The 24,406-nt window shown below is 43.5% G+C and overlaps 1 protein-coding gene across 2 annotated transcripts in view; it reads left to right on the top strand.

Annotated features, from left to right (window-relative positions):
* The window catches only part of Lcmt1 (leucine carboxyl methyltransferase 1), a 46,956-nt gene extending 23,641 nt beyond the window's left edge, over nt 1–23,315 (top strand). For both annotated transcript variants that reach the window (XM_047533889.1, XM_047533890.1), the window contains 8 exons: nt 181–257; nt 2,220–2,281; nt 9,932–10,034; nt 14,443–14,563; nt 17,553–17,654; nt 18,771–18,862; nt 21,247–21,344; nt 23,092–23,315. In XM_047533889.1, the coding sequence (XP_047389845.1) occupies nt 181–257; nt 2,220–2,281; nt 9,932–10,034; nt 14,443–14,563; nt 17,553–17,654; nt 18,771–18,862; nt 21,247–21,344; nt 23,092–23,114 (678 nt within the window). In that variant the 3' untranslated portion in view covers nt 23,115–23,315. The remainder of the gene's footprint in view (nt 1–180; nt 258–2,219; nt 2,282–9,931; nt 10,035–14,442; nt 14,564–17,552; nt 17,655–18,770; nt 18,863–21,246; nt 21,345–23,091) is intronic.
* The last annotated feature ends 1,091 nt before the right edge of the window (nt 23,316–24,406 follow it).

Raw genomic sequence — 24,406 nt, 5'->3', positions numbered from 1 at the left:
CCCTCACATCCACTCCGCTTGTTGAGACCAAAATAATTAGAAAAATATATTTCTGACCATAGGAGCCCCTGACTTGAGACCCTCAAACAGCTGTGTCACTCTTCAGCACCTAGGGCTTGGCACATGGCAAGTGATCAGTGAGGGGCGAGTGAAGAAATGATTTTGTGTGCTTTTCCCCAGGATGAAGATCTTCTCCCAAGTAAATATTTTGAAGTTGACTTTCCAATGATAGTCACGAGAAAGCTGCACAACATCAAGTAAGTATGGTTTGTTGGATGAAAAAAACAGTGGAAGAGAGGCCCACCTCTTGGTAGACAGGAGGTTTGAATGCCAGGGACTCCTTTCAGGTTGCTGCCTCCTTTGACCTCCTTCCCACTCACTCTCCTGCTCTGAGATCCTTGTCCCTGCGCATCGTGTAGACTTAAGCAAGGATTGCACCTTCTCTCTGACTCTTCTGTCCATTAATGTGATTTCTGTGAAAGTGACCCATCATAGTTGATGATCTGAGAGTTTTTTCTGTCTTTGGCGTAGAAAGCTACCTGACCAGAGGAGCTCTACAGTTTTGTTGTTCTCTGCACGAATGAGTATGTGTGAGGCGTGGTGACCCTCTGAGTTCAGTATTCAAGTGTCGTAGATGACAGGTCTGCTGATCTTCACTGAGAGCTTTCTGTGCTGGATCCACATTCAGTGCTTCACCTGGGTTGTCTCGTTCAGTGTGCACAGCAGACTCATGAGTTAAGCGCTCTTCCCATCGCCTTTTGGCAGGAATAATCATGAGCTCAGAGAAGTTCATTTGCCCCAGGTCCTGACTAGGAAGGGGTGGAGCTGGGATCTAAACCCTGATTTGAAGCCCACTGTCAGGGCTTATAGTTTTTACGACACTTGCCACTCATTCCTCTTTAGATTAGTAACTTAAATAAAATTCTGATTCTTATATTAAAAGGTTTATTAAAGACATAAGTTTCAGCTAGTCCTTTAGACATGTCTAATCCCTGCTGATTGGGAAATGTCTCAAGCTTTATTTTTTTCTAATCTGTATTATGAAAATGCTTTTTATTTTTTCTAGTATAAAATTACATTTTATATTAAATATGCTTCTTTTTTTTTTTGTGGTGCTGGGGATTTGAACCCAGGGCCTCATGCTTATGAGGCAAGTACTCTACCAACTGAGCTATATCCCTAGCCCTTAGATATGCTTTTTAAATGTTGGCAATTCTGGTGCACTTGGACCCGCTTAGTACTACTAAGCTAGTTAGAATTCTATAGTGAAACAGGTACGTTGGCTTACTGTGTTAAGCTTAGAGATGGCTTTCTGGGAAGAAAAATGGATTAGGATTTGGTTTAGGATAAATGAATTTGACTCTCTGGTGTCTGATTTCTTGTATTTTCTGGGATAAGGGAGTTAATCACATAGAAGTTGTCAGTTCTTACCAGATGTGGTGGCACATGCTCATAATCCCAATGATGTAGGAGGGAGTTCAAAACCAGCTTCACCAAGTTAGCAAGGCCCTAAGCAACTCAGCAAGGCCCTGTCTCTAAATGTACTACAAAAGAGGGCTGGGGATGTGGCTCAGTGATTAAGTGCCCCTGGGTTCAATCTCTGATACCAAAAAAGAAGAAAAAAGAATTTAATTCTGTGATAAAGAATAGCTATTGCAAATTTTTTGAGAATAAACAAGAAACTAGAGAAGGTCCAAACACTGGAACATTTAGGCAATTCTTGTTGGCCTACCTTTAGCTATTTCTGCCTTGGATTACTTAATGATCACTGTGTGATTTGGACATCAGATATAGAGCATAACACTTGGCTGATCTAACCTGAAACCTGTGTCTGCTGAATTTTTTACTGTATTTGCGCAGGGTCAAATGTAACTAAAGCTCTTAGGAGTGGCTCTTGCTTTGAATAGTAGCAGTCTATACAGGTTGAACCTATATAATCAGAAAATCTGAAATCCTGAATGTTCCAAAATCTGAAACTTTTTAAGCATCATATCAGATTAATAAAGTAATTTGCCAGTTAAGGCTAGGCAAATATTCCAAAATTTGAAAGAAATCTTGACTCTTTAAAACTTCTGGTTTCCAGCTTTTTGGATAAGGGATACTTGGTCTGCATTTTCCATTCCCACAGTGGGTATCTGCATTTTGGCAGTAAATGAGCTCATGAATAAATTGGTGTACGGTTGGACTCATTTTTTTTTCTCTTTCCCATTTACCCATAGAAACAAGCCTCTCCTGTCTAAACCCATCATAGAATTACATTCGGAGGACATGCTTCAGATGGGCAAGTATCCTTAACTGTAGCAGTCTGGATCGTATAAATATTTTTGCTTCACACCCCTCCCCTTTTTCTTTTAAAAGACAGTGTGAGTTGTGTCATGCAATGAATACCTTTGCTGATAACATTTGCTCTTATATCATGGTTGCCGTGATGAAATCAAAACAAGGTTCCGTATGACTCTTTTTAGATGTCCTTGGGTCTTCAATCCTAAATCTTTTATTAATTTTAATTAGTTGCTAATGGTTCAAAAATAGATTTCTCATGAAAATCTTTTCTTTTGGGGGGCGGTTACTGGGGATTGAATCCAGGAGTGCTTAAACACTGAGCCACATCCCTAGCCATTTTTAAATATTTTAAATTTAGAAACAGGATCTTGCTGAGTTGCTAAGTTGCAGAGGCTGACTTTGAACTTGTGATCTTCCTGACTCAGCCTTTCAATGAAAATCATGATTTTTTTTTAGTTTTTCTCGGAAAAATCAAGATGTAGCTACATTAGACCCCAATCCCTAGTTGGCAATAATTCGTAGCAGCTGCCCCATTTAGAGGTGACCTGCCTGCTGCCCTCTGTTCCCACCTGTCTCCGTTGTCTTGACCTGTGTCACTCATTTATATCATCTGCTTGGCTCCTGCAGTCTGTATTTCTACCTGGCATTTAATTACACATGTTTCTAACAACACTTTTCTCATTTCTGAGCCTTCCAAATTGTGATTTAAAAAATCTTTCTTACCAGAATCTTTCATTGTGTTCAATTTGTGTCTGACAGAGAAGTTGAAGGGGTTTCATAGTCATTCGGGTCAGAAAATTTGCTCAGAGAAAAGGCCTTCTTGGATGGTCAACACAGATAACACGGTAAATAAACATCAGGGAACTGGGTAAACCTCCATTTACGCACGACCATGAGCATCCTTGTGACTGGAGTCCCAGGAAAGTTTGCACAGAAAATATCTTCCCAGCCTTTGCTTCCCCTACAAATTATCAGTAGCACCTATTCAAGTTTGCCATTTCCTGGACTCTGTGCTTCCTCCCACCTCTGCTGTTGTAGTTTTTTTTTTTTTTTTTTTTTTTTTTGTGGTGCTAGGGATTTGAACCCAGGGTCTTGTGCTTATGAGGCAAACACTCCACCAACTGAGCTATATACCCAGCCCCGTGTTATGGTTTTCTGTACTCGGTTAACATTTATGTTAGCTTTGTGGTCTGTAATGAAGGATCTAGTACTTTACATTATCTTTGATTAAACAAGGTGGAGATACCTGATGTAGAAAGCAAAGACCCCAAGATAACCAGTACTCGAGTGTTTTCTGCCCACAGATGTGCAGTGGTTACCTCTACCTAGAGGAAGGTGAACAAATGCGTGCATAAGTACCCTCCGCACCGCACCTGGTGCACAGAAGGTTCAGTACATTTTTGTTGAATGAATGTATATACACATTGAATAAATATATATTGTAGCTCAATGTGTATTTGTTGAATGAGTCTCTGCTTCTATATGTAAATGTAATTTTAATAAACAGTGAATAATTTATACACAGTTTTGTAACTTGCTCTTTTTATGTCCTTGTAAATCACAATTGTCTTTTTATGTCAGACTTTATAGATTTGCATCATTATTTTTAATGGCTTTATGGTACTTGTTTGCATGGAAAATTTCATCATATTTAATCTGTTTCCTACTGATGGTCATTTAGGTTGTTGCCTTTTTTATGTTTTTACATTAAACTGTGTTGTAGCAAATATATATGTATATGTGCATATTTTCAGGAATTGCTAGTTCAAAGAATTGCACATTATGAGTTCTGATAGCTGTGGCTGCCCTGCTTTTCCAGCCTCTTTTTTATGACTTTATATTCTCAGTAGAATTGGTGAGGATTCTCTTTCTGTTACCCATACTGGATTTGTTCATTCTGAAAGTTTTTACCAGATAGACTGGAATGTTGCCCTATTATTTTTAAAATGTTTATAATTTTGAATGGTAGTGAAATGGATTATCTTTCCCTGGTTATTTAAAAAAATGTCTTTATTGGTGCATTATAATTATACATAATGGTTATTCATTTTCTCATATTCATACATGCATATAATACAGTTTGCTCCATTTTGGTCCCCAGTGGCTTTCCCTAGTTTTATTGATCTTTGAAACTTTTTTATTTTTTGTAAATTTTTGTTTCATTTCCTTTGTCTTTTTTTTTTTTTTTTTTTTTAGTTGCATTATTTCTATTTCTTCTTAATTTGGAGGAACCATTTATAATATATGGATGTATTCTTTAAGAAAGGTCCCTTGTGAACCTTTTTTTTTTTTTTTTGTACTGGGGATTGAACCCAAAGTTGCTTAATCATTGAGTTACATCCCCAGCCCTTTTTGATTTTGAGACAGAATCTTGCTTAAATACCTAGGGCCTTGCTAAGTTGCTGAGGCTGGCTTTGAAATCGCCATCCTGCCCCAGCCTACCTACTTGCTGGGATTATAGGTGTGTGCCCCCAGACCCTGCAAGCTTTCTGTGTGTGTGTGTGTGAATTTTTGTTTTCAGCATTTTACTTGTCTTTTAACTTTGTGTTTGGGTCTCATGCAGATGAAGATTTTAGTCCAGCTGTGTATACTTTTTGATCTTGCCATCATTCTCCAAAGAGAATTTGAATAACAATGAAATAAGAATGTGAATGGAAATTTGGGGAAAGTGGCAGATGCTAAAAAAAAGTTGCAGAAATTTTGTTGAAAAATTATTGTTATTTTGGAGCTGGGAGTTTAACTCAGTGGTCCAGCACTTGCCCAGCATTAGTGAGGCCCTGGGTTTGATTTCCAGCACCAAAGAGAGAGAGTTGAAGGGCGGGGGGATTATCCTATTTCATCAAACCTACTAGGCTGTCATAGTGGTTTGTTTGTTTGTTTATTATAAGACAGAAAAACTGCCAACAATTAAGTTGACACATCATCACTATTGAATGCATCATGATTTCAGAAATGTAAAAATATGTGCATCTTAGAATTTATGGTGCATTTTCTAAACTAAAACATGCAGGATAAAAAATTAAAAGAATGTAAATGGGCACGTATGGAAAGTAAGTTGGAATGAATTTTTCAGAAGGAAGACAGTTTCTTCTACCTCCCTAATTAAATGCCTGACTGGATGAGATCCACGTGGCCTGTCAGGCCTCCGCGTGCCTCCTGAGTATATTTTTGTCCACAGTAGCTGTGATCCAGCCACAGGGCCCTCCTGCTGTCCTCTGCATATACCATGCATGCTCTTTTCTGCAGGCCTTTCCACTTCCTCTTCCCTCCTCCTGGATCTCTTCTCCTCTCTTTACTAAAGGGGCTCCTTCTCTTCACTGGGCTCCCAGCCCAGATGCCACCTAAAGAGGTCCCTCCTGACCCCCAGACTCCCCTGACCTCCCCACTGTCTGATGGCACTCTGCTCTGAGCACTCTCCACACTGTGTCTGTGCAATCTTAGTCTTCTCCGCTGGATTGTTCTGGTCTCTGGGGGCAGAGACCGATCTTTTTGTTCATTAGTGTATTCCCAGAAATGGCTCAGTGCCCCACACGTAGTGAGAGCTCAGGAAGAGTCAGACGGGTAGACAGATGGACAGATGAGTCTTCTGTATGGACCAGAAACCTACAAGGGGCTGTCTCCATTTTACTGTAGTTTTAAAAAATTTAAAAAAAAAATTTCCCCAGTACTGTGGATTGAACCCCCGGCCTTGCTTCTTCACTGAGCTCTTTTGAGATGGGTTCTTGCTAAGTTTCCCAGGCTTGCCTTGAACTCCTGCCTCAGCTTCCTGAGTAGATGAGATGACTGATGTATGTCACAGCACCTGGCTTGTTTTTTTTTTTTTTTTTTTTTTTTTTCTTTTCTCTTAAGTGTCCTGGGGAAAATCCTATGAGTGGAAAAGAGCACTTTGCAATCTTTAGAAATAATTACTAGTCTGTCATTGAAGATAAATGAATGGGATTGGTGGTATTCAGTCCACATTAACACATTGCTCTTGAAATATCTGGTGGTGATAGAAGAGATCATTAATTGTGTAATAACATCAGCACTGTGGAGTCACTGTTCCTGAGTGCAAGTGTGTGTTTAACGACTGTGTTACACTGTGTAAATTTCCAATTTTCTCATGCCTTTTGCAGAGCACATGAGCTTAATGAGGCAGATAATCAAAGCATGTATCAGGTACTTTTGCTCTATAACAAACCACTGCAAAACATGTGTCCTGAAACAACAGCTATTTATTTTGCTGCTAAGTCTGTGGTTCAATTTTAGCTGGGTTCATTTGGATGGAATGTCTCAGCTTGGCTCATTCAAGCACTTGCCTGGATTTAATTATTTGAGTCTTGTTTTTGCCTCCATTACGCACCAGGTGTCAAGTTAGACCAAAGTGTCCCCGTCTCTCTGGGATCACAGTGCCCTGAGTGTCTCAGTAATTTCTTCACAATGCCTTAAGCCAAATAACAATCTGCATAGTTCTGTTTATTAGTTAGGTTCAAATATCTTAAGTACTTATGTCCTAACAACTTTTAACCCATTTGAAAAAGGTAATAGACATGAATTGGAAAAGCAAATACTATTTTTATTTCATTCTTAAGTAACCACAGTTACTATTGAGATGTGTGCTTCTTCTGGGCTCTTCATGACTTCCTGAATCAGAGTGGCTTCTACCCCATGTTCCATGTTCACACAGGACTTGATTTTCACTCACAGCAGCATCTGAAAACTTAGCTCCCCAAAGAGACGGATTTTGGAAGGGATGCAGGACAGTATAGTGTTGACGCTCTACTTTGAGCAGGGAGTTTGCTTAAGTTCAACCAATGATGAGTATCTCTGCATTTCCTGCGGGAACTGAAAATATCCCGCTCTGTCCCTGTGTAACTGTCACACCGCCCCCAGGCCACCTTGGCTCATAGTCTGGGAACCAGAGCTGTCACCTTAATACTGTTTGAGGCACTTGAACATGGCCTCGCACAGAATGGTGTGAGGCTGGCCATTGTTCCTATTTTGTCATCAACCCATCAAATCCCAAACTTTCAATCCTGTGAATGTAATAAATATTCAAATATTATTTCAGAATTACCTTAAGTGAAATATTTGCTATTCAATATTAGTTTTTATAGGTGTTCCACATCCGGGACAGTGGCACAAAATAGATTAAGAGAAAGGTAGTCTCAGGGGTCCTCAGCCTTGCCAGAGCCAAGTGGCTGGGAACAGGTGGCGTTAGAATGTGCCACCAGGGTCTGAGGTCCAAGCCCGTGCTGCTGCAGACCGTCTCTGAAGAGGATCCTCACGTGGAGACTGCGAGCTGGATAAAAACCACAATGTGTCACGTTTCCTCTTTCAGAGTAATGTGGACACTTAAGGATTTGGGGTGTGTGCAAGGAGTCCTGCTTTGTTGCCCAGGCCAGTCTCGGCCTTCTGGGCTCAATCAGTCCTCCTGCCTCAGCTTTTTGAGTAGCTGGGACGAAAGATTACTTAAGAATTCTTACTAATTTAATTTATAAATTTATAAAAATGACATTCCCCCACCCCAGAATAATGAAGTTCCTTTGGAACTTGCTCTTAGCCTTGTCCTCCACCAGTACAGTTTGTTCCCTGTAGAATAGGAAGGCATCCTTTGAGGAAGGTAATGGACCTGCTGTTCCTACACAGCTTAGGAGTGACTCAGTCGTGATGGTGCTGTGTGTCATCCTCAAATTCTGTCACTTAAGGGTCATTTAAAGGGGCACCCAGGTCAGCAGGTGCAGTGTTTCCTGCTTCCTGGATGAAATGCCCATGTGCCATAGCCAGGGCTGGGCCATCGCTAGGCAGTGGGTGAGCCTCCATTCAAGACTGCTGTACTTTGTGCTTAATTATAGGAATAATCATGGTAAACATTTGTGCTTTACGTGCTAACTTTAGATCCTAATCTGTGTAAGATGTATGTCCCCTGAGCCACAAGGTGCTAAAGAAACTGCGTGCTTCAAAATTCTGGTGTGTATTTTTGTTCTTGGTTTTTTTGTTTGACTAGGCATAGAAAGACTCATTTCAAGCATGCTTATCATTGATACGTGTGTTATGTACAGGAAGGCACACGGGCACGCGGGAATTGCTTGTTTTCATAATAGGGCAGACAAGTGCCCTCATATTCTTGACATTATTTCTGTGATCCAGGCATGGTGGCACCCTGGGGCAGACTTTGGGTTCCCTGCTTGCCTTTTATTGCTGTGCTTTCCTGCCATCTGTTGGGCTCCTAGGAAGTATGTCTTTTAGCTTCTGGAGTGTGGTCAGATGTATTTGAATCAGCCGAATGGGCTTTTGAAGATAGTAAGGGAGAAACTACTTACGTGGTCTAGTTCACCTCTTCCAGCATTTTCAGCTGAGGGCTTCAGAGCCAAGAAGACCTAACATTGCAGTGTTACGGACGGCTGTTGGGCGTTTCAGCTTTTTCCATGGTTTGTTCCATTGACGAAGTTGAGCACGTGATGTCTGTGGTAAACAGGCTATTCTGTTCTATGGAGAATTTTTTTTTTTTTTTTTTTTTTTTTTTGGGGTGCTGGGGATTCAAACCCAGGGCCTTGTGCTTACAAGGCAAGTACTCTACCGACTGAGCTATCTCCCCAGCCCCTATGGAGAATTTTTTTGAACTTCAAATTGAAAAAAATTCAAGCAAACACATATATTGTCACTAGATGGACGAACCTCCATAGTCCTGTCACCCAAGTTTATTGCCCATGTCACTTCATTTGTACCAGTAGTTCCCCAGACTGAGCATCAGCACTATCTGAAAATTTGTTAGAAATGCACATGTCTGTGTGGAGAGGTCTCCTGAGACTCACGGGGTGGATCCTGTTGATCTGCTTCAGCAGGCCCCGTGAGTGACTGATGGCTCCTGAAGCTGGAGAAACACCACGTCCACCAGTCCATGCCCTGCTTCTGGGGTATTTGAAGCAAATGTCCTCATGTATTTGCAAATACCTTAGTACATAAACTGTCTTCTTTTAAACATGTCACAAATGGTTGCAACATTTAGAGAACTACCTCTCAGTGGGTGTCAATATTTAAACAGGCTTAACCTTTACCTCTTAATTCCACTCATAGTAATCTATTTAAAGAAAATAACGGGACAGGTACTTCATTAATGTATATACAAGGTTGCTAGTTACAGTATCCAAGATGGAGAAAACTTGGAACACCTCATGTCCATTAGCGAGGGATTGGCTTTATAAGGTTTTTGGTGTTTTTTTCCTACTCAGTAGAATGTTATGAAGTCATTACAGAGAATTATGTTCCAGATGTTGTTAATTTAGTAGGAAAAGCAGTTTTCAGAATGGGTTTTGTGTGGTCCCATTTTCCTTTTTCTGTTCAGGGTGTGTGTGCGAGTGTGAGTCTCTGAGTGTCTGTGCGTGGAGAAGGAAAGTGTTTTTGATGTGAATATGACTTAAACACAAAGAAAAAATGGCCGGAATATTAGTCACCAAAACATACTTACCTTTGGAAGATGTGATTTTGGTTAATGTTCATGTTTTTCTTGCCTGATATAAATACATATATATATTTAAACAGTGAACATATATTTTTTTAATTGGCCCAATCAGTGGAGTTACTTTAATTTTGAAAAAGCCATTTGCATCGAAATTACAAGCTCTTCTTGATTAATTTCAGTTAAAACAATCTCTCCTTGCATTTGCAGATGGGCACACACTGGATTCAAAGAGATACGCCATTATTGGAGCAGATCTCCGAGACCTATCTGAACTGGAAGAGAAACTAAAGAAATGTAACATGAATACACAGTGAGATTTCTTTTTAACCTCTTCTGCATTTGTGATTTCATGCTCATTATGAGATGTGGCCTGTCAGAAGTATAGCACGATACCCTTCCTTCCCTTGTTATTTCATGAGTTTTGTCATTTCATTTCTACTTAGTTGCTGAAGGTTTTTTTTGGTTTTGTTTTGTTTTTAATTTATGTGTTGTTTTTAGAAACACATGACAGTAGGGTGTATTTTTTTTTTTTTAATTGTTAGTTGTAGATGGACACAATGTCTTTATTTATTTTTATGTGGTGCCTAGGATCAAACCCAGTGCCTCACATGTGCAAGGCAAGTGCTCTGCCACTGAACCCCAGCCCCAGCCCCAGGAGGGTGTATTTTGACGTATTATACATACATGGAGTGCAACCCATTCCGATTTTGATGCTGAAATTTTTAAGCAGTGTTGTTTCTCAGGTCTGTTTGCACATCATAATCACCTCTATTACTTTTTTTAAAAAAATGGTGCCTAATATCAAAGTTTGAGAGAAGATACTTGTATGGATAGAAAGAAGAAAAGATGTGCATGGAGAATACATAATGAACAACTGCAAAAAAGAAAAAGAAAAAAATATATATATCCCTAGGAAAAAATGGGCAAAAGATAGCCAGGCAGCTCCAAGAAGAAACTGAATATCCTATAGTATCAGACTATATGATATCTGAGTATCCTATAAGGGTGCTGAGCCTCAGGAGTAATCAGATGAAATTCTGTTTTCCTCCCAAGTTGGCAAAAATGTCTAAGTCTGACAATACTGAGTGTTGGCAAGGATTTGGGGGCCAGGAAATGGGTGTACACCAATGGTTGTACCAAGTGGAAGCAGACTTGGCAGGACCACTGTGAGGAACAGTCTGAAGTGTCTCTGGAGTTGTAAAGGTGTGTACCGTAGGGAGCACAGTTCTAGTTTTGGGTATGTTCCCCAGAGGAGGTCTTGCATGTATATGTGAGGAGATGTACGTCGTAGTTGTTAAAGTGCAGAAAATTGGAAATGTTTGTCAGTGGGAGATTGGATAAATCAAATGAAGAATGAATGGCTTAGATTAATGTGGGGAGAGCTCAAAACTAATGTTGAGTAAAAAAATAAATAAAATCAAGTTGCATAATAAAATGCACAGTGTGATACTAAATGCATAAAACTCAAACCCCCAAGATTCTGTATTTTCATGGTCTCATGCTTTCACTGCAGGAATATATAACTGGTCCAGAGGGTTCACAACAAATTCTTGAAAGTGGGCATCTCTGGGAAGATGAGGAGGGTGAGATGCACGGTTTTAGCATGACGCCGCTGGTCAGAATCAGATTGGAGTTACTGAAGTAGTGAGAGGTGAAGATGACATTGGTGAATATTTGAGATTCACAGCACAAGGCAGGCATTTGAGGGGAAGGTGCGGTGAAGGGGCGTGAATGCCATGGTTTCCTCAGGCGCATGCTTTTCTGAAGATGTTAGTGAATCAGTAGTGGGCTGGCTAAAGCTGGACTCACAGGCAACCATGGTACCCTCTCCTTACCAGGGGAGCGGGAGTCTTCGCTTCTCATCCTGAGTTCAACTCTAAGCTTCCTACTTACTAGTTAGTTAACTGGAGATTTTTTTTTTCTTTCGTATGCACAAAAACATTTAATGACTTGTAAGGTGTAAGAAGACAATTCCATTTTTCTACTTTATTTTCTAAAAAGATGATATTGATAATCAGAATGTTTCAGTATTGAAGAGTATAATGTAAAGGAATTATTACAGTGGTTGCAGTTGTTAAGTTCTTTTTTTTTTTTTTTTTTTTTGCAATTGTCTTAATGTCTTTAATTTACCAGCAAATGATAACCTGAATTATATCTGATATACCATGAAAATAATGGGGCTCAAGCTTCAGGGACCCTCCTTTCCAAGACAATCAGGAAATGTGTTCATATGGTCTCATATTTTTGGAAAATTTGCAAAATTTTATATTCTTTCTCTTTTTTTAAATTTATTTTTATTGTAAACAAATGGGATACATGTTGTTTCTGTTTGTACATGAAATAAAGGCATACCATTTGTGTAATCATACATTTACATAGGGTAATGGTATTTGATTCATTCTGTTATTTTTTCCTTCCCCTCACCCCTCCCACCCCTCCCACCCCTCTTTTCCCTCTATACAGTCCCTCCTTCCTCCATTCTTGCCCCCCCTCACAACCCCCCATTATGTGTCATCATCCACTTATCAGCAAGATCATTCGTCCTTTGGTTTTTTGAGATTGGCTTATCTCACTTAGCATGATATTCTCCAATTTCATCCATTTGCCTGCAAATGCCATAATTTTATTATTCTTTATGACGGAGTAAAATTCCATTGTATATATATACCACAGTTTCTTTATCCATTCATCAATTAAAGGGCATCTAGGTTGGTTCCACAATCTGGCTCTTGTGAATTGAGCAGCTATGAACAATGTGGTTGTATCTCTGTAGTATGCTGATTTTAAGTCCTTTGGGTATAGACCAAGGAGTGGGATAGCTGGGTCAAATGGTGGTTCCATTCCAAGCTTTCTTAGGAATCTCCACACTGCTTTCCAGAGTGGCTGCACTAATTTGCAACCCCACCAGCAATGTATGAGTGTACCTTTTTCCCCATATCCTCGCCAACACCTATTGTTGCTTGTGTTCTTGATAATCGCCATTCTAATTGGGGTGAGATGGAATCTTAGGGTAGTTTTGATTTGCATTTCTCTTATTACTAGAGATGTTGAATACTTTTTCATATATCTGTTGACTGGAGACGTTTTATATTTTTTTAAAACTTCTTTGAGCCTTGTTTTTTCTCATGATGAACTGGGATAAAAACTGCATCAGCATCTAGTTTTGAAGACGAAATGAAGAAACTCATGGGAGCATAGCTAAACAGAAATGCTAGGCCCTCAGTAAGTGACATCTGAATCCAGCTTTGGTTGTAGTGACTGGTAGTTTCTGTAGATGAGATAAAAGATCAAGGAAATAATCAGTCATAAATTGAGCTAGCTCTTGATAGAGAAATTTGCCTCCCTTTTAGAAATTGACAAAACGGGTGAAAACAGTTGAAATGACAAATATTAACATTCTGTGTCAGATTCTTACACATGGTTTTATTATGGTTCTGTGTTTTTCTTTATGGGTTGATTTTTCTGTTTTGTTTTTTATGTTTTGAAAAATTATGAAGTCTCACCTTTTTTTTTTTTGTAGTGCTGGGGATTGAACCCAGGGCCTTGTGCATGGGAGGCCAGCACCTCTACCCACTGAGCTATATCCCCAGCCCAAATCCTCACTTGTATTGCTAATGATTACCTTTAAAATAGTTTTGGAATATTTTTAACTTAATTTGCAAATAATTCGGATTTATGAAAATGCCAAATTTTCCTAAAAACTCTTTACCAGTCTTCCTTACACGTTAGTATCTTATGCAATAATGGTTACCTTTTACATTAAAATTTTTCTTGACACCTATCAACTTATTAGATGAGATTTTGCAATATTATTTTTTCATTCATTCATTCACACATTCTCATCATTTCAAGTGACATAACCTCGGGTTTTAGATTCAGATCATTATTGTTAATAACGATCAAAAATTTCAAAAAATTCTTCCTTCTAATGTTTGCATTTTGACATCTCCAGTGTTTGCAACATAGACAGTTCTTCCTTCTGGATTCAGTGTTCTCATTTGCTTTGTGTCATGATTCAGTCCAGGACCACATTGAGTTTAAGATGTTAGGCGAGGGACAGGTGCTCCAAGGAGCTCTTGGATAAAATTTATAACTGGCTGAGTTATCTAACATTTCATTGTTAAAAAAAAAAAAAAACAAAGCAGAATCCAGATGAGCAAAACAACTGGCCAGGAAAAGCTGAGTGCCCAGGTCTCGTTGCGTGTGGACAGAGGGCAGGCCCGCGAGTAGGCTGCCCGCTGAGATGCCTCGTTCTCTTCCCGCAGCAGGCTGCCTTGAGTTCATTGACGGTTTCAGGGTTCCAAGGGGAGCAGGAGAGCAGGTGCTAGTGATCTCCAAACTTGCACCCTATCTACTGCTGTCTCCTTGACCACAGCAAGTGCCAGATTCCAGGGGTAGGAAAATAAAGTCCTTCTAATGAATGGGAGAGTCTCGTGTTATGTTGCCACTGCGCCCAGGCACAGGACGGTCAGTGCGTAACCCTTCTAACAGGCGTCCACACTTATGGACCCAGTTTCATAAGCCAGACAGATCTGCTCACTGCTCAGCTTCCTGCAGTGTAAAGCTTTGGGTCGTAATGGTGTTACAATAACATGTTGATTGATGCTGTGCGCGCTGTCTTCCTGGTGTGATTTGCCCTGCCAAAGCTGCAACGTACATGTAGGTAGAGGGTCCTCACTTGATACAATCACACTGATATATCTGTTTTTCAACTGTAGATTGCCAACACTCCTGATAACTGAATGTGTGCTGGTTTACATGACTCCAGAGCAGTCGACCAGCCTCCTAAAGTGGGCAGCCAACACTTTTGAAACGGCCATGCTCATAAACTATGAACAGGTAAGAGGAAGCACAAGAGGTTGGATTCCCTAGGACTCCAGCCGTGGCTTTTTCTCTTGATACCTTCCATATATCCTTCCCTCGTTCTTTCCCTTTGGTCTTCAGCCACTTACAACTCCTTCGTTAATGGGTTCCATCCATCCTGGTACTTTTGATTGCTTGACTTTCTTTGAGTCAGAGATTTTGGAACGTCTGACTCGGTCTTTATAAAACTTTTCCATTTCTTATTTTATTGCTGTATTTACCATAGAATCATAGAGCATTCATTACCAAGGTCTTTTGGCTGCCGTCCAGGTAGGGATAGCAAACGGGCGCCCTCAGAGGCGGGCAGGTATGCAGATGGAGAAAAGTGCCAAGTGTGAGTGGTGTGCAGCGGGGCCTCTGGGCCCGGAGAGGCCGCTGCTCAGCCCCACCCGGTTGTCAGCCCTGTGGAAATGTGATCTGGAGTTGCCACGACTCCTGGTTTTGAAAAGAAGTTAGAAATGCAGGATTTCAATGTAAAATTCTCTAATTTTGAAAATCACAAATTGGCCCACTGGCTGCCTGATTGCCTCTTCTGGTTCAGTGTAAAAAAGGTGACATTTGGGCTGGGGAGGCAGCTCAGCTGGTAGAGTGCTTGCCTGCCATGCACAAGGCCCTGGGTTCGATCCCCAGCACCACAAAAAAAAAAAAAAAAAAAAAAAAAAAAAACTTACAAAAAGGTGACATCTCAAGAGCTTTGAAATGACAGAGCCCAGGTCTGCGTCCAGGCCCCCACTCTTCATTACTGACCGTGGGACCTCGGGCCGCCTTGCTTCCTGATAGGAGCCCGTGCTCTGAGAGCAGACGTTCTGGCTTTTGACGTGGACGGGTTACGTAGAGCTCTGTGCCTGTGTCCTCGCCTAAGAACGATGAGAGCCCCGCCTGAAGGGTTCCTGTGAGGCGCGAGTGAGTGCCGGCCCAGCAGCCCTGGGCGTTGCCCTGTTGCGTGAGCCCAGCTGCCACCGCCTCCCTGAGCCCAGGCCGCGGTCCTCAGGGGGCCGTGCCCACAGCTCTGGGTTGCTGAGGTGTGTTCAGCAGGGCACGTGATAGGCGCTGACTCCCCGCTAGCTGTTTTATTGCTTGTGTTGTTAGAGTTTGATTGGTTTTATTTTTACAGTTGCATTTCATTACAGACGAGAGCAGTCAAGAGACTTGCCCGATGCCGTGTCCTTATGGACGGGTCTGGGGCTAGACCCTGTCCTCCACCTCCTTCCCCGCTCCTGCCCTGCGCCAGGCTCCTGTGTTGGTTCTGGGTTGGCTGGTCTCCTCCCCTCCCTCTCTTACCTGGGGAATGGATGTGCTGGAAGCTGGCCTTTGGTCTGCCTTCCACCCCAGGGGAAAACGAATGCCACCTTCCACACACGTCTGTGTGTGCCGCTCTGTCCCCTGTGCTTCCTCTGTGTGTTGTCCCACCTGCACGTATGCCACCTCAGGGGCACATGGAGGGTTAAGGGAGTTTGGAACAGAGACGCTCGGCTTTGGAGGGAGCCTGGGAAAGTACTCGTTTTCGGTGTGTTGTCCACAGCTGTCCCTCACCTGGTTCAGCTCACACCTGGTACCTCACCTTGTCAACAGTAGTTTAAGTCACTAACTTAGATACAGAATCACCAGCAGCCTCATTACATGTATTAATTGCTTACATGCTTAGTCATTTCCTAATTGTTTAAAATGACAGAAGCACATGGATGAAAGAGAGTAGTGCCCTGAACTCGAGGTCTGCTTGCTGGGCACCAGGCACCGTTCCAGCTTCACTTGCGTTCACATATGTGATCGTGACGGTCGTCCTCAGGCTCCGTGCTGGCACTGCCCTGGCTTTTCAGAGAGGGGACAGAGGCACAGAGAGTTGGCTTGCCCAGGGCCTCGCAGCGCTCGGGCCAGGAGTCGAGCCAGGGCAGTAAAAGAGTGGAGCCTCCGTCCTGGGTGAGTAGTGGGCAGTGTGGTCATTAGTGCCCATAAACCCTGCCGTCCACGAAAGGAGTGGCCCTGCTTCCTGTCGGCATTGTTGTCGTGCCAACTCCGGGAATGGTTTTCCGTCATGTTCACGTGGTGTCTTTGTCACCTTGTATGGCAGCAGTAGCGTGTGCTGTGGGTCCAGCAGCGCACAGTAGTGTCTTTCTGGCATTCGTGTACATGAATAGAGCAGCTGTGGTTTTCTAAGCTAGGCTTTTATTCAAAAATGAGTACCACATGCAGAATAGGAAAGCCATGCAATCCAAAGGTTAGGTAAAAAGTGACCTCTCTCCCACCCTTGCCCTCAGCCTTCTGATCTGGGCAGCAGCCGTCCTGTTTTCAGAGATTTTCTATGAATTTTTCTGCAGAGAGAGATTTATTTTCTCTTGAAGGCAGATGGGACCCTTCTGTTCATAGTCAGTCCTCTCTAGCTTCTTTTTTTTTGTTTTAATTGTTTTTTTTTTAGTTGTTGATGTACCTTTATTTTATTTATTTATTTATTTATATTCAGTGCTGAGAATTGAACCCAGTGGCTCACACAACCCCAGCCCTCCTCTATAGCTTCTGGAGAATTTCCCTTAAAGTCATCCCATGTCTCTATCCGTAGCTGTCTTTCTTGCTTTTTCACAGCTATATAGTATTTCATTATATGAAAGCGATAGCATTTATTTAACCCCCAAATGATGGGTATTTCTTTCCAGAATCTTTCTACTGCACATAATGCTGTGGTCGATTCCTGCATCTTTGCATATGAGCATGATAGGACAGAGTGCCAGCAGTGGAATTGGCACAGCATAGGTAGAGCTCTGAAGACAGGTGTGTGCTGCCCCGCGTCCCCAGGGGCTGCCCACGGCACACTCCCAGCTCCCGGGGCACTGGTGCCACTCTTTCCTTCACCTGTGGTGGCAGGTGCTCTTAAACGTCAGCCTGGACTGGTTAAAAGGAATGGCATTGGGTGTTTTCAATGTCTAAGAAACAAACTCCGAAGGTGGTGCCAACCTCCTCTCTCCCTTCCCAGGTAAACATGGACGATCGGTTCGGGCAGATCATGATCGAAAACCTGAGGAGACGACAGTGTGACCTGGCGGGAGTGGAAACCTGCAAGTCACTGGAGTCCCAGGTCAGAGAGCGGCCGGGGCGCCTGTCTGCACTCAGCCTTACGAGGGGCCTTTTCCTTGGCAGAGGAGATGCTGCAGGAAGCCCTGTTGAGTACCTGCCGACATGGGCCACAGGGCTCCCTGCTGCCAGGACGGCCCAAGTCCTGCCTCGACATCGTGGTGTAGAAGATAGAAATGTGTTTGTTGTAACTCCATTGTTTATATTATGCAAATCTTATTTTATGCAAAGTTTTCTTTTAATATGTGATATTTGAAACAAACATAGAGTTAGGGGCATAGTGGACTGGATGCCCACGTCCTGTCGGCCAGCTTCTGTCCTTGGTAACGTCTTGGTCAGTGTTATCTTCGTGTCCTCCACTGTAGTTTTTGGTAGTGGGTAGTGGCGTTGGAGTATTTTCAGGCAAACCCTAGTAGTACATGACTCCACCCTCAATGTTTCAGTGCGATCCTCTCCCAGTAAGGACTGTCTCGCCCGGGATCCTGCTGAAACCATCGTCACACCACACAGACCGACGTTATCTTCTCCTCGGCACCCACCCCGGGGCCATGTTGTTTTCCTTAGTTGTTTGAAGCAGTTTTTATAGTTGGTGGGTCTGAATCGGGACCCACCCACGCTCCACACTCTGTGGGTGATTGATAAGTCCCTTGTGTGTCATCGAATCTGCAGTATTCCACGCCCTGTTACAAAATGTCATTTATTTGCTGGAGACCGCTCCTAGCCCTGCCCCCTGGTTAGTTTTGGTGTGTCTTAAGTCGCGTGACACCGCGTGCTTTAAAAACTTGCTCAGGGCTGCGACAGGCTCAGTGGTAGGGGCTCGCCTGGCTTGCCTAGCACGTGTGAGGCGCTGGGTTCGATCCTCAGCACCGCATAAACATAAATAAAATAAGGTCTTTAAAAAAAACTGTTGCTCAGAGAAAAGCCTCTTCCTGTTGGTCTCTGAGTGCACTGCAGTTTTCCTCCCTGATGACGACACGTGCTCAGTATAGACAATGTGACGGTGAAAAGATGGCAAAGGGGTCAGAAGGGCTATTTGAAAAGGAACCATCTCGGGACAGACCTCTGTGGCCTGGGGTGTGTGAAGGACCTGTGGTCTCCCCTCTTCTCACCCACACTGCAGAAGGAGCGGCTCCTGGCGAGTGGCTGGGAAACGGCGTCCGCAGTGGACATGATGGAGTTGTACAGCAGGTTGCCGCGTGCGGAAGTGAGCAGGTATGGCTGGCGCCCTCCTCTGTCGCACCAGTTGGGAACTGAGGCTCGCTGCCTGCATGCTTTAACTCGAAACACAGCAAAGCTTTATCCAGACCCTTTAGGTTAGATACTGGTGTCAACCTGAGAGTAACAGATCAGCTATTAGGTGAGAGGGCTGTGCCCGCGCCCATCAGCCAGAATGAGCAAGTCCACCTGGGAAGTTCCCAGGGCAGCCTCTGCAGTGGAAAGCCTGCCTGATCCCTGTTTTAGAGAAGGAACGAAGTGACATCACCTGAGCATTTGTGAGGGAAAAGGACCTCTGATAGCAACTTGAGATGGCCCCTGCCTGCATCGTAAACGAAGTGCAGTCAGTTCTGAATAGCTCCAGGCAATGCTAGGGACCACGAGGGAGAGTGGCCACTCAGCAGGCACGAGTGCAGAGATGGGTTTTGTTAACAAGTTGGGGTGTATTCTCCTGTGCTTATATAGAGATAGATATTTATTGATACATGATGTTTGTTTTTTGAATCAGTGAACTTTATTACATATATTTGGGAATAGAATGGATCATACTTATCTTTACATAACAAAACTTGAGGGTTAACATATCCTATTTACATATATGGTATTTATTTATTTGTTATTTGTTCTTTTTAGATATACATGACCACACATGGTATTTATATTGCTGTGTTGATTAGAGTATTTCAATATTGATAATTTTAAATTGATAATTGATAGTTTTAAAGAAATGAAAAATGGGGATAACTAAGCATTTAATTCTGGTACCTTATGTTTGTTTTAGTTTCTGTTTCAAACACTGAAGGGACATCAGCATGTATACCTCTGTGTTAGTGCCTGCTTTAATTCCTTTACCGTTAGTTTATGCTTCCTGATTTGTGCTTTCCTCTTTCCTTTGGAGCCCTAGAGCTATAGCTGTTAGTCCCTTACAAGGCAATGAGGAGAACTTTGGGCCTCACTCTTCCACAGAACTTACTAACATTCAGAAACATCACTGGTTTTCCACGTGCGGACATCAGTAGTTGGTCTTGAAGGTCAGAGAAAATGCAGTCTGCAAGTAGTTGGTCTGTGCTTCTTGGCTTCTTCTAGAAGCATCGTTTCCAGGAGGTTGGTTTTCACTTCATACGTGTGAAGATGACTGTTTTGAATATCCCTGGTCTCACATCTGTAATGGGGATGCCAGCTGTAGCGGCTTTTTTAGATACCCAGCTCTTCTAGATAGCGTCGTCAACAACAGGAAAAGTCACTTGCTTCTAGGCAGTCCTTTGTCGCATGTGACAGTGGCCTTTTGTAGACAGGAGCCCATAACTTTCACAGAGGCTAGTGATGAGGTGGGATGGACTTTGCTGTCTCTACCCCAGGCTGAACAGTCCTCCCAGCTCTGTGAATGTCGCAGTCTGTGTCTGCATTTTCTCAGTACTGTGGAATATGAAAAGAAGTCTAAGGTGAGCTTATTCTTCTAACAAATGCCAAGTGCCTGCTGTGTGCCAAGCATTTCTCTAAGCACAAGGGATACAACAGTGATCAAAATGGACCAAAAAGCATGCCTGTCCCTGGAAGCTCACATCCCAGTGAACAGCTTCATAATGAGTGGTATGTCCTAGTAGTTGCACTTGGTGATAAACATCCTGGGGCCTTCTTTATGGTGCTGGTTTTTTCCCTAGAACTCTGTTAGGTAATCTGCCTTGGATGTCTGTTTGCCAGCTTTTTGCTACTGTGACAAATACCTGAAGTGATCAACTTATGAAGTGGAGAAGTTTATGTTGCCTCAGGGCCTCCTACCTGTTAAACATGCACTCTACTACTGAGCTATACTCCCAGCCCTCTTTCTTCTTCTTCTTCTTTTTGGTACCAGGGATTGAACCCAGGGGTGCTTAACCACCAAGCCACATCCCCAGCTTGTTTTTATATTTTATTAGAGACAGGGTCTCGCTGAGTTGCTTAGGGTTTCACTGAGTTACTGAGGCTGGCTTTGAACTCACAATCCTCCTGTCTCAGCCTCTGAGCCACTGGGATAACAGGCGTGTCCCACACCCCAGCATTCTTTCTTCTTTTTAATATAAACAAGTTAAAATGGAACCACGCCAGACAAACTTTATTTTATAGTCAGTTTCTTTGTTGTTGTATTTTGTTTTGTTTTAAAATAGTTCTGGTTGTTAATGGACACAATATCTTTATTTTATTTTATTTTTATGTGTTGCTGAGAATCAAACCCAGTGCCTCACATGTGCTGGGCAAGGGCTCTGCCACTGAGCCACAGCCTCAGCCTGCCAGTTTCTTTCTAATTATGTCGTGAACATTCTTCCGCGTTGGTAACCGTGGGTCACCACCTTATACATTTTAATTGTCTAACATCATACTTCACTATTTTGATCTCTTCTCAGAATCGAATCCCTGGAATTCCTGGATGAGATGGAGCTTCTGGAACAGCTCATGCAGCATTACTGCCTGTGTTGGGCAACCAAAGGAGGACAGGAACTTGGTACAGATCATATTTTTGTTGCTTTAATGTAGAAATGGGGAGTGTTCTTCTCCAGAAAACAAAAGGCATACCTGTAACTCCAGGCTCCAAAAGCAGTAGAGAACTCTACGTTCATATGCATAAGCATATCCTGAGAATTCATGGTTCTGTCATCTGGGTTTTTGTAGCACAGAAATCAGGAAAGTTGTTTAATAAGCCACAGATCCTAAAACACCAGCCAACCCTCGACAGTTCTGCTGTGGAAATTCTGCAGTTGGAAGGTTACGGACCTTGAGGGTTCCGAGTGATGATCTTAACTATGTACCCAGTGTCCGTCCCTTAGCAGGCTCACTAGGAGTGAACACACACCTCCTGCTCGCTAAGGAGCCCCCGCAGCTGTGGGTTGCCCTCTCCCGCTCTGTGGTTGAGTTCCCTGCATGTGGCAGAGTAGGCGCGGGCGCCAGCATGGATCCACGGCTCATGTGCCCTCCTCTTGGCCTTGGTCAGCTCCTCCTCTATGCCTGCACCGTTGGTCCTGCTTCCCTGGCCGTTTTCTTAACGTCTCTCTACCCCAGTGGAAACCATGTTAGAGGACAGCCGCGTGTGGCTGCCCTTCATGCTTCCTACAGGTGTGATCTGAGTGACATGCCACCTGAGACAGGCTGCTTGCCAGCCAAGACCCTGACGGAGGCTCGGGCAGCCCCCTGTGTGAGATCCAGGTTGACGTGAGACTGATAATCAGCCTGCTTGGGCTTGTCATGCTGCAGGTTTACAGATTTACCCAGCTGTGCAGTGCAGCCCACGGAATCCTTCCACACTTGTTTTTGATTGAAAAATCACCTATAGGTGTGTTTTTATTTTGCCATCCTTCCCTCTATTATAAAACAGTGTACTTTGTTTGGAAACTTCTGAAAAGTGCGGCGAAGAAAAAGAAAATTCACCTGTACTATTACTGAGAGAACCTCTAGTGACTTTTCCATGCTTTTTTTTTCTAGATACTATCTTTTTAATATTTTTAGTTGTAGATGGACACAGTACCTTCATTTTGTTATTTTTATGTGGTGCTGAGAATCGAACCCAGTGCCTCACACGTGCGCTCCACCGCTGAGCCCCAGCCCCAGCCTGTTATCTTATTTTTAATGAATCTGAAACTTTGATTCCTGATTTTTTTCAACTTAACATGGCAGCATAAGCATTTCCCCCTTGCTACAATATACTGTCAATGAGCATAGTTTTACTGGCTTAAGTTCCGTCATCTGTGTCTGAATTTATTTAACTCTTCCATACTTTTGGAAATATAGGTTATTTCTGATACTTTTAACTCTAGTTCTCCCCCCTCCCACCTTTTGTAGCGCTGGGGATTGAACCCAAGGCCTTGCTTGCTAGGCATGAACTCTGCCACTAAGTTACATCTGAAGCCCAGCTCTAGTTTTTACAGAGCAACAATACATTGGCCATTTTAATGCGAGGGGCTTCTTTTGTCCGCACAGTCTGCCTAGGTGCTTGTGTGTGCACGGTTAAAAAACATTTCTGCATTTGCTCAAAGTTCAGCTGTTACAGGGTAGATTTTGGACATTTGCTGCAGAGAGCCCATAAATTGTTACGATGCTTCCCTAATCCTTTTAAACTACCCACAAATAGAACCTTGCCCAAGGGCTTGTTTCCTGATGAAATCGCCTTTGACAGAGGGGTGGGGGGAGACAGCTGCAGTGCCAGAGGAGCTGGGCCTGCAGCTCTGCCACAGGGGCTCTGTGTGTTTCCCCCTCAGGTCTGAAGGAGATAACTTGCTGATCTATTGAAAGTTCCTGCTGAGCCGGAAGCCAAGCTGTCTTCCCTTCCCGGAGATGCACTGAGCTTCCTGAGTGACGGGCGGGCGGAGGGTGACCTCGTCTGTCCATCTCATCCCACACTCTGAGAAACCTTATTGTGAAGGTGGTCACACCAGTTCCTCTTCCTGTTGACTTATTGTTTAAATAAATCTCACTTGCCAAATGCCTGTGTCGGCTGGTTCCCTTACTCCAGGGGGTGGCCAGGGTCACTTCTTACTCCCTGAGTGAGACGCGGTAGGCTCATGACCTTGAGTCTGCTGGGGATCCACTCCTCCAGGCGCTGGTTACTGTCGCACCTGACCCTGGGCTCCACCGGATGCTGGAGCTCTTCTCTGGCCTGCTTCATTGCGTCCTTCCTCCGAGGAACGGCCCCACATTGTCCACCTCCTGCTCCCGGAACCCGGGCGTGCATTACCTTCTGTGGCAAAGGGGCTTCGCAGGTGTGATTAAGGTACAGGCTTTGAAATGAGACCATCTGGATTTTCCAAGGGGACCTGATGTAGTGACAGCTCTTTGGAAGGGGACCAAGGAGATGTCAGACAAGGCAGAGGGGTGACAGATTGTGGAGTGATGTGCTTTGAAGCTGAGGAGGGGGCCAGAAACCAGAAATCAGGGAGCTTCTGGAGGCTAGAAAGGACAAGAAAACAGGTTCTCAGAGCCTCCAGGAGGAGCCAGCCCTGCGTGACCTTGGCCTAGTGACGGATTGCAGATTGCTGACCTCCAGAGCCACATGCGAGAGAACAGGGCTGTGGTGACCGATTGCAGATTGCTGACCTCCAGAGCCACATGCGAGAGAACAGGGCTGTGGTGACCGATTGCAGATTGCTGACCTCCAGAACCACATGCAAGAGAACAGGGCTGTGGTGACCGATTGCAGATTGCTGACCTCCAGAACCACATGCAAGAGAACAGGGCTGTGGTGACCGATTGCAGATTGCTGACCTCCAGAACCACATGCAAGAGAACAGGGCTGTGGTGACCGATTGCAGATTGCTGACCTCCAGAACCACATGCAAGAGAACAGGGCTGTGGTGACCGATTGCAGATTGCTGACCTCCAGAACCACATGCAAGAGAACAGGGCTGTGGTGACCGATTGCAGATTGCTGACCTCCAGAACCACATGCAAGAGAACAGGGCTGTGGTGACCGATTGCAGATTGCTGACCTCCAGAACCACACGCAAGAGAACAGGGCTGTGGTGACCAATTGCAGATTGCTGACCTCCAGAACCACATACAAGAGAACAAGGCTGT

The sequence above is a fragment of the Sciurus carolinensis genome, chromosome 18 (assembly GCF_902686445.1).
Source record: "Sciurus carolinensis chromosome 18, mSciCar1.2, whole genome shotgun sequence".
Taxonomy (NCBI): Eukaryota; Metazoa; Chordata; class Mammalia; order Rodentia; family Sciuridae; genus Sciurus; species Sciurus carolinensis.
The sequence above is the reverse complement of the archived record's forward strand: the minus strand, read 5'-3'. Positions and strand labels throughout refer to the sequence as shown.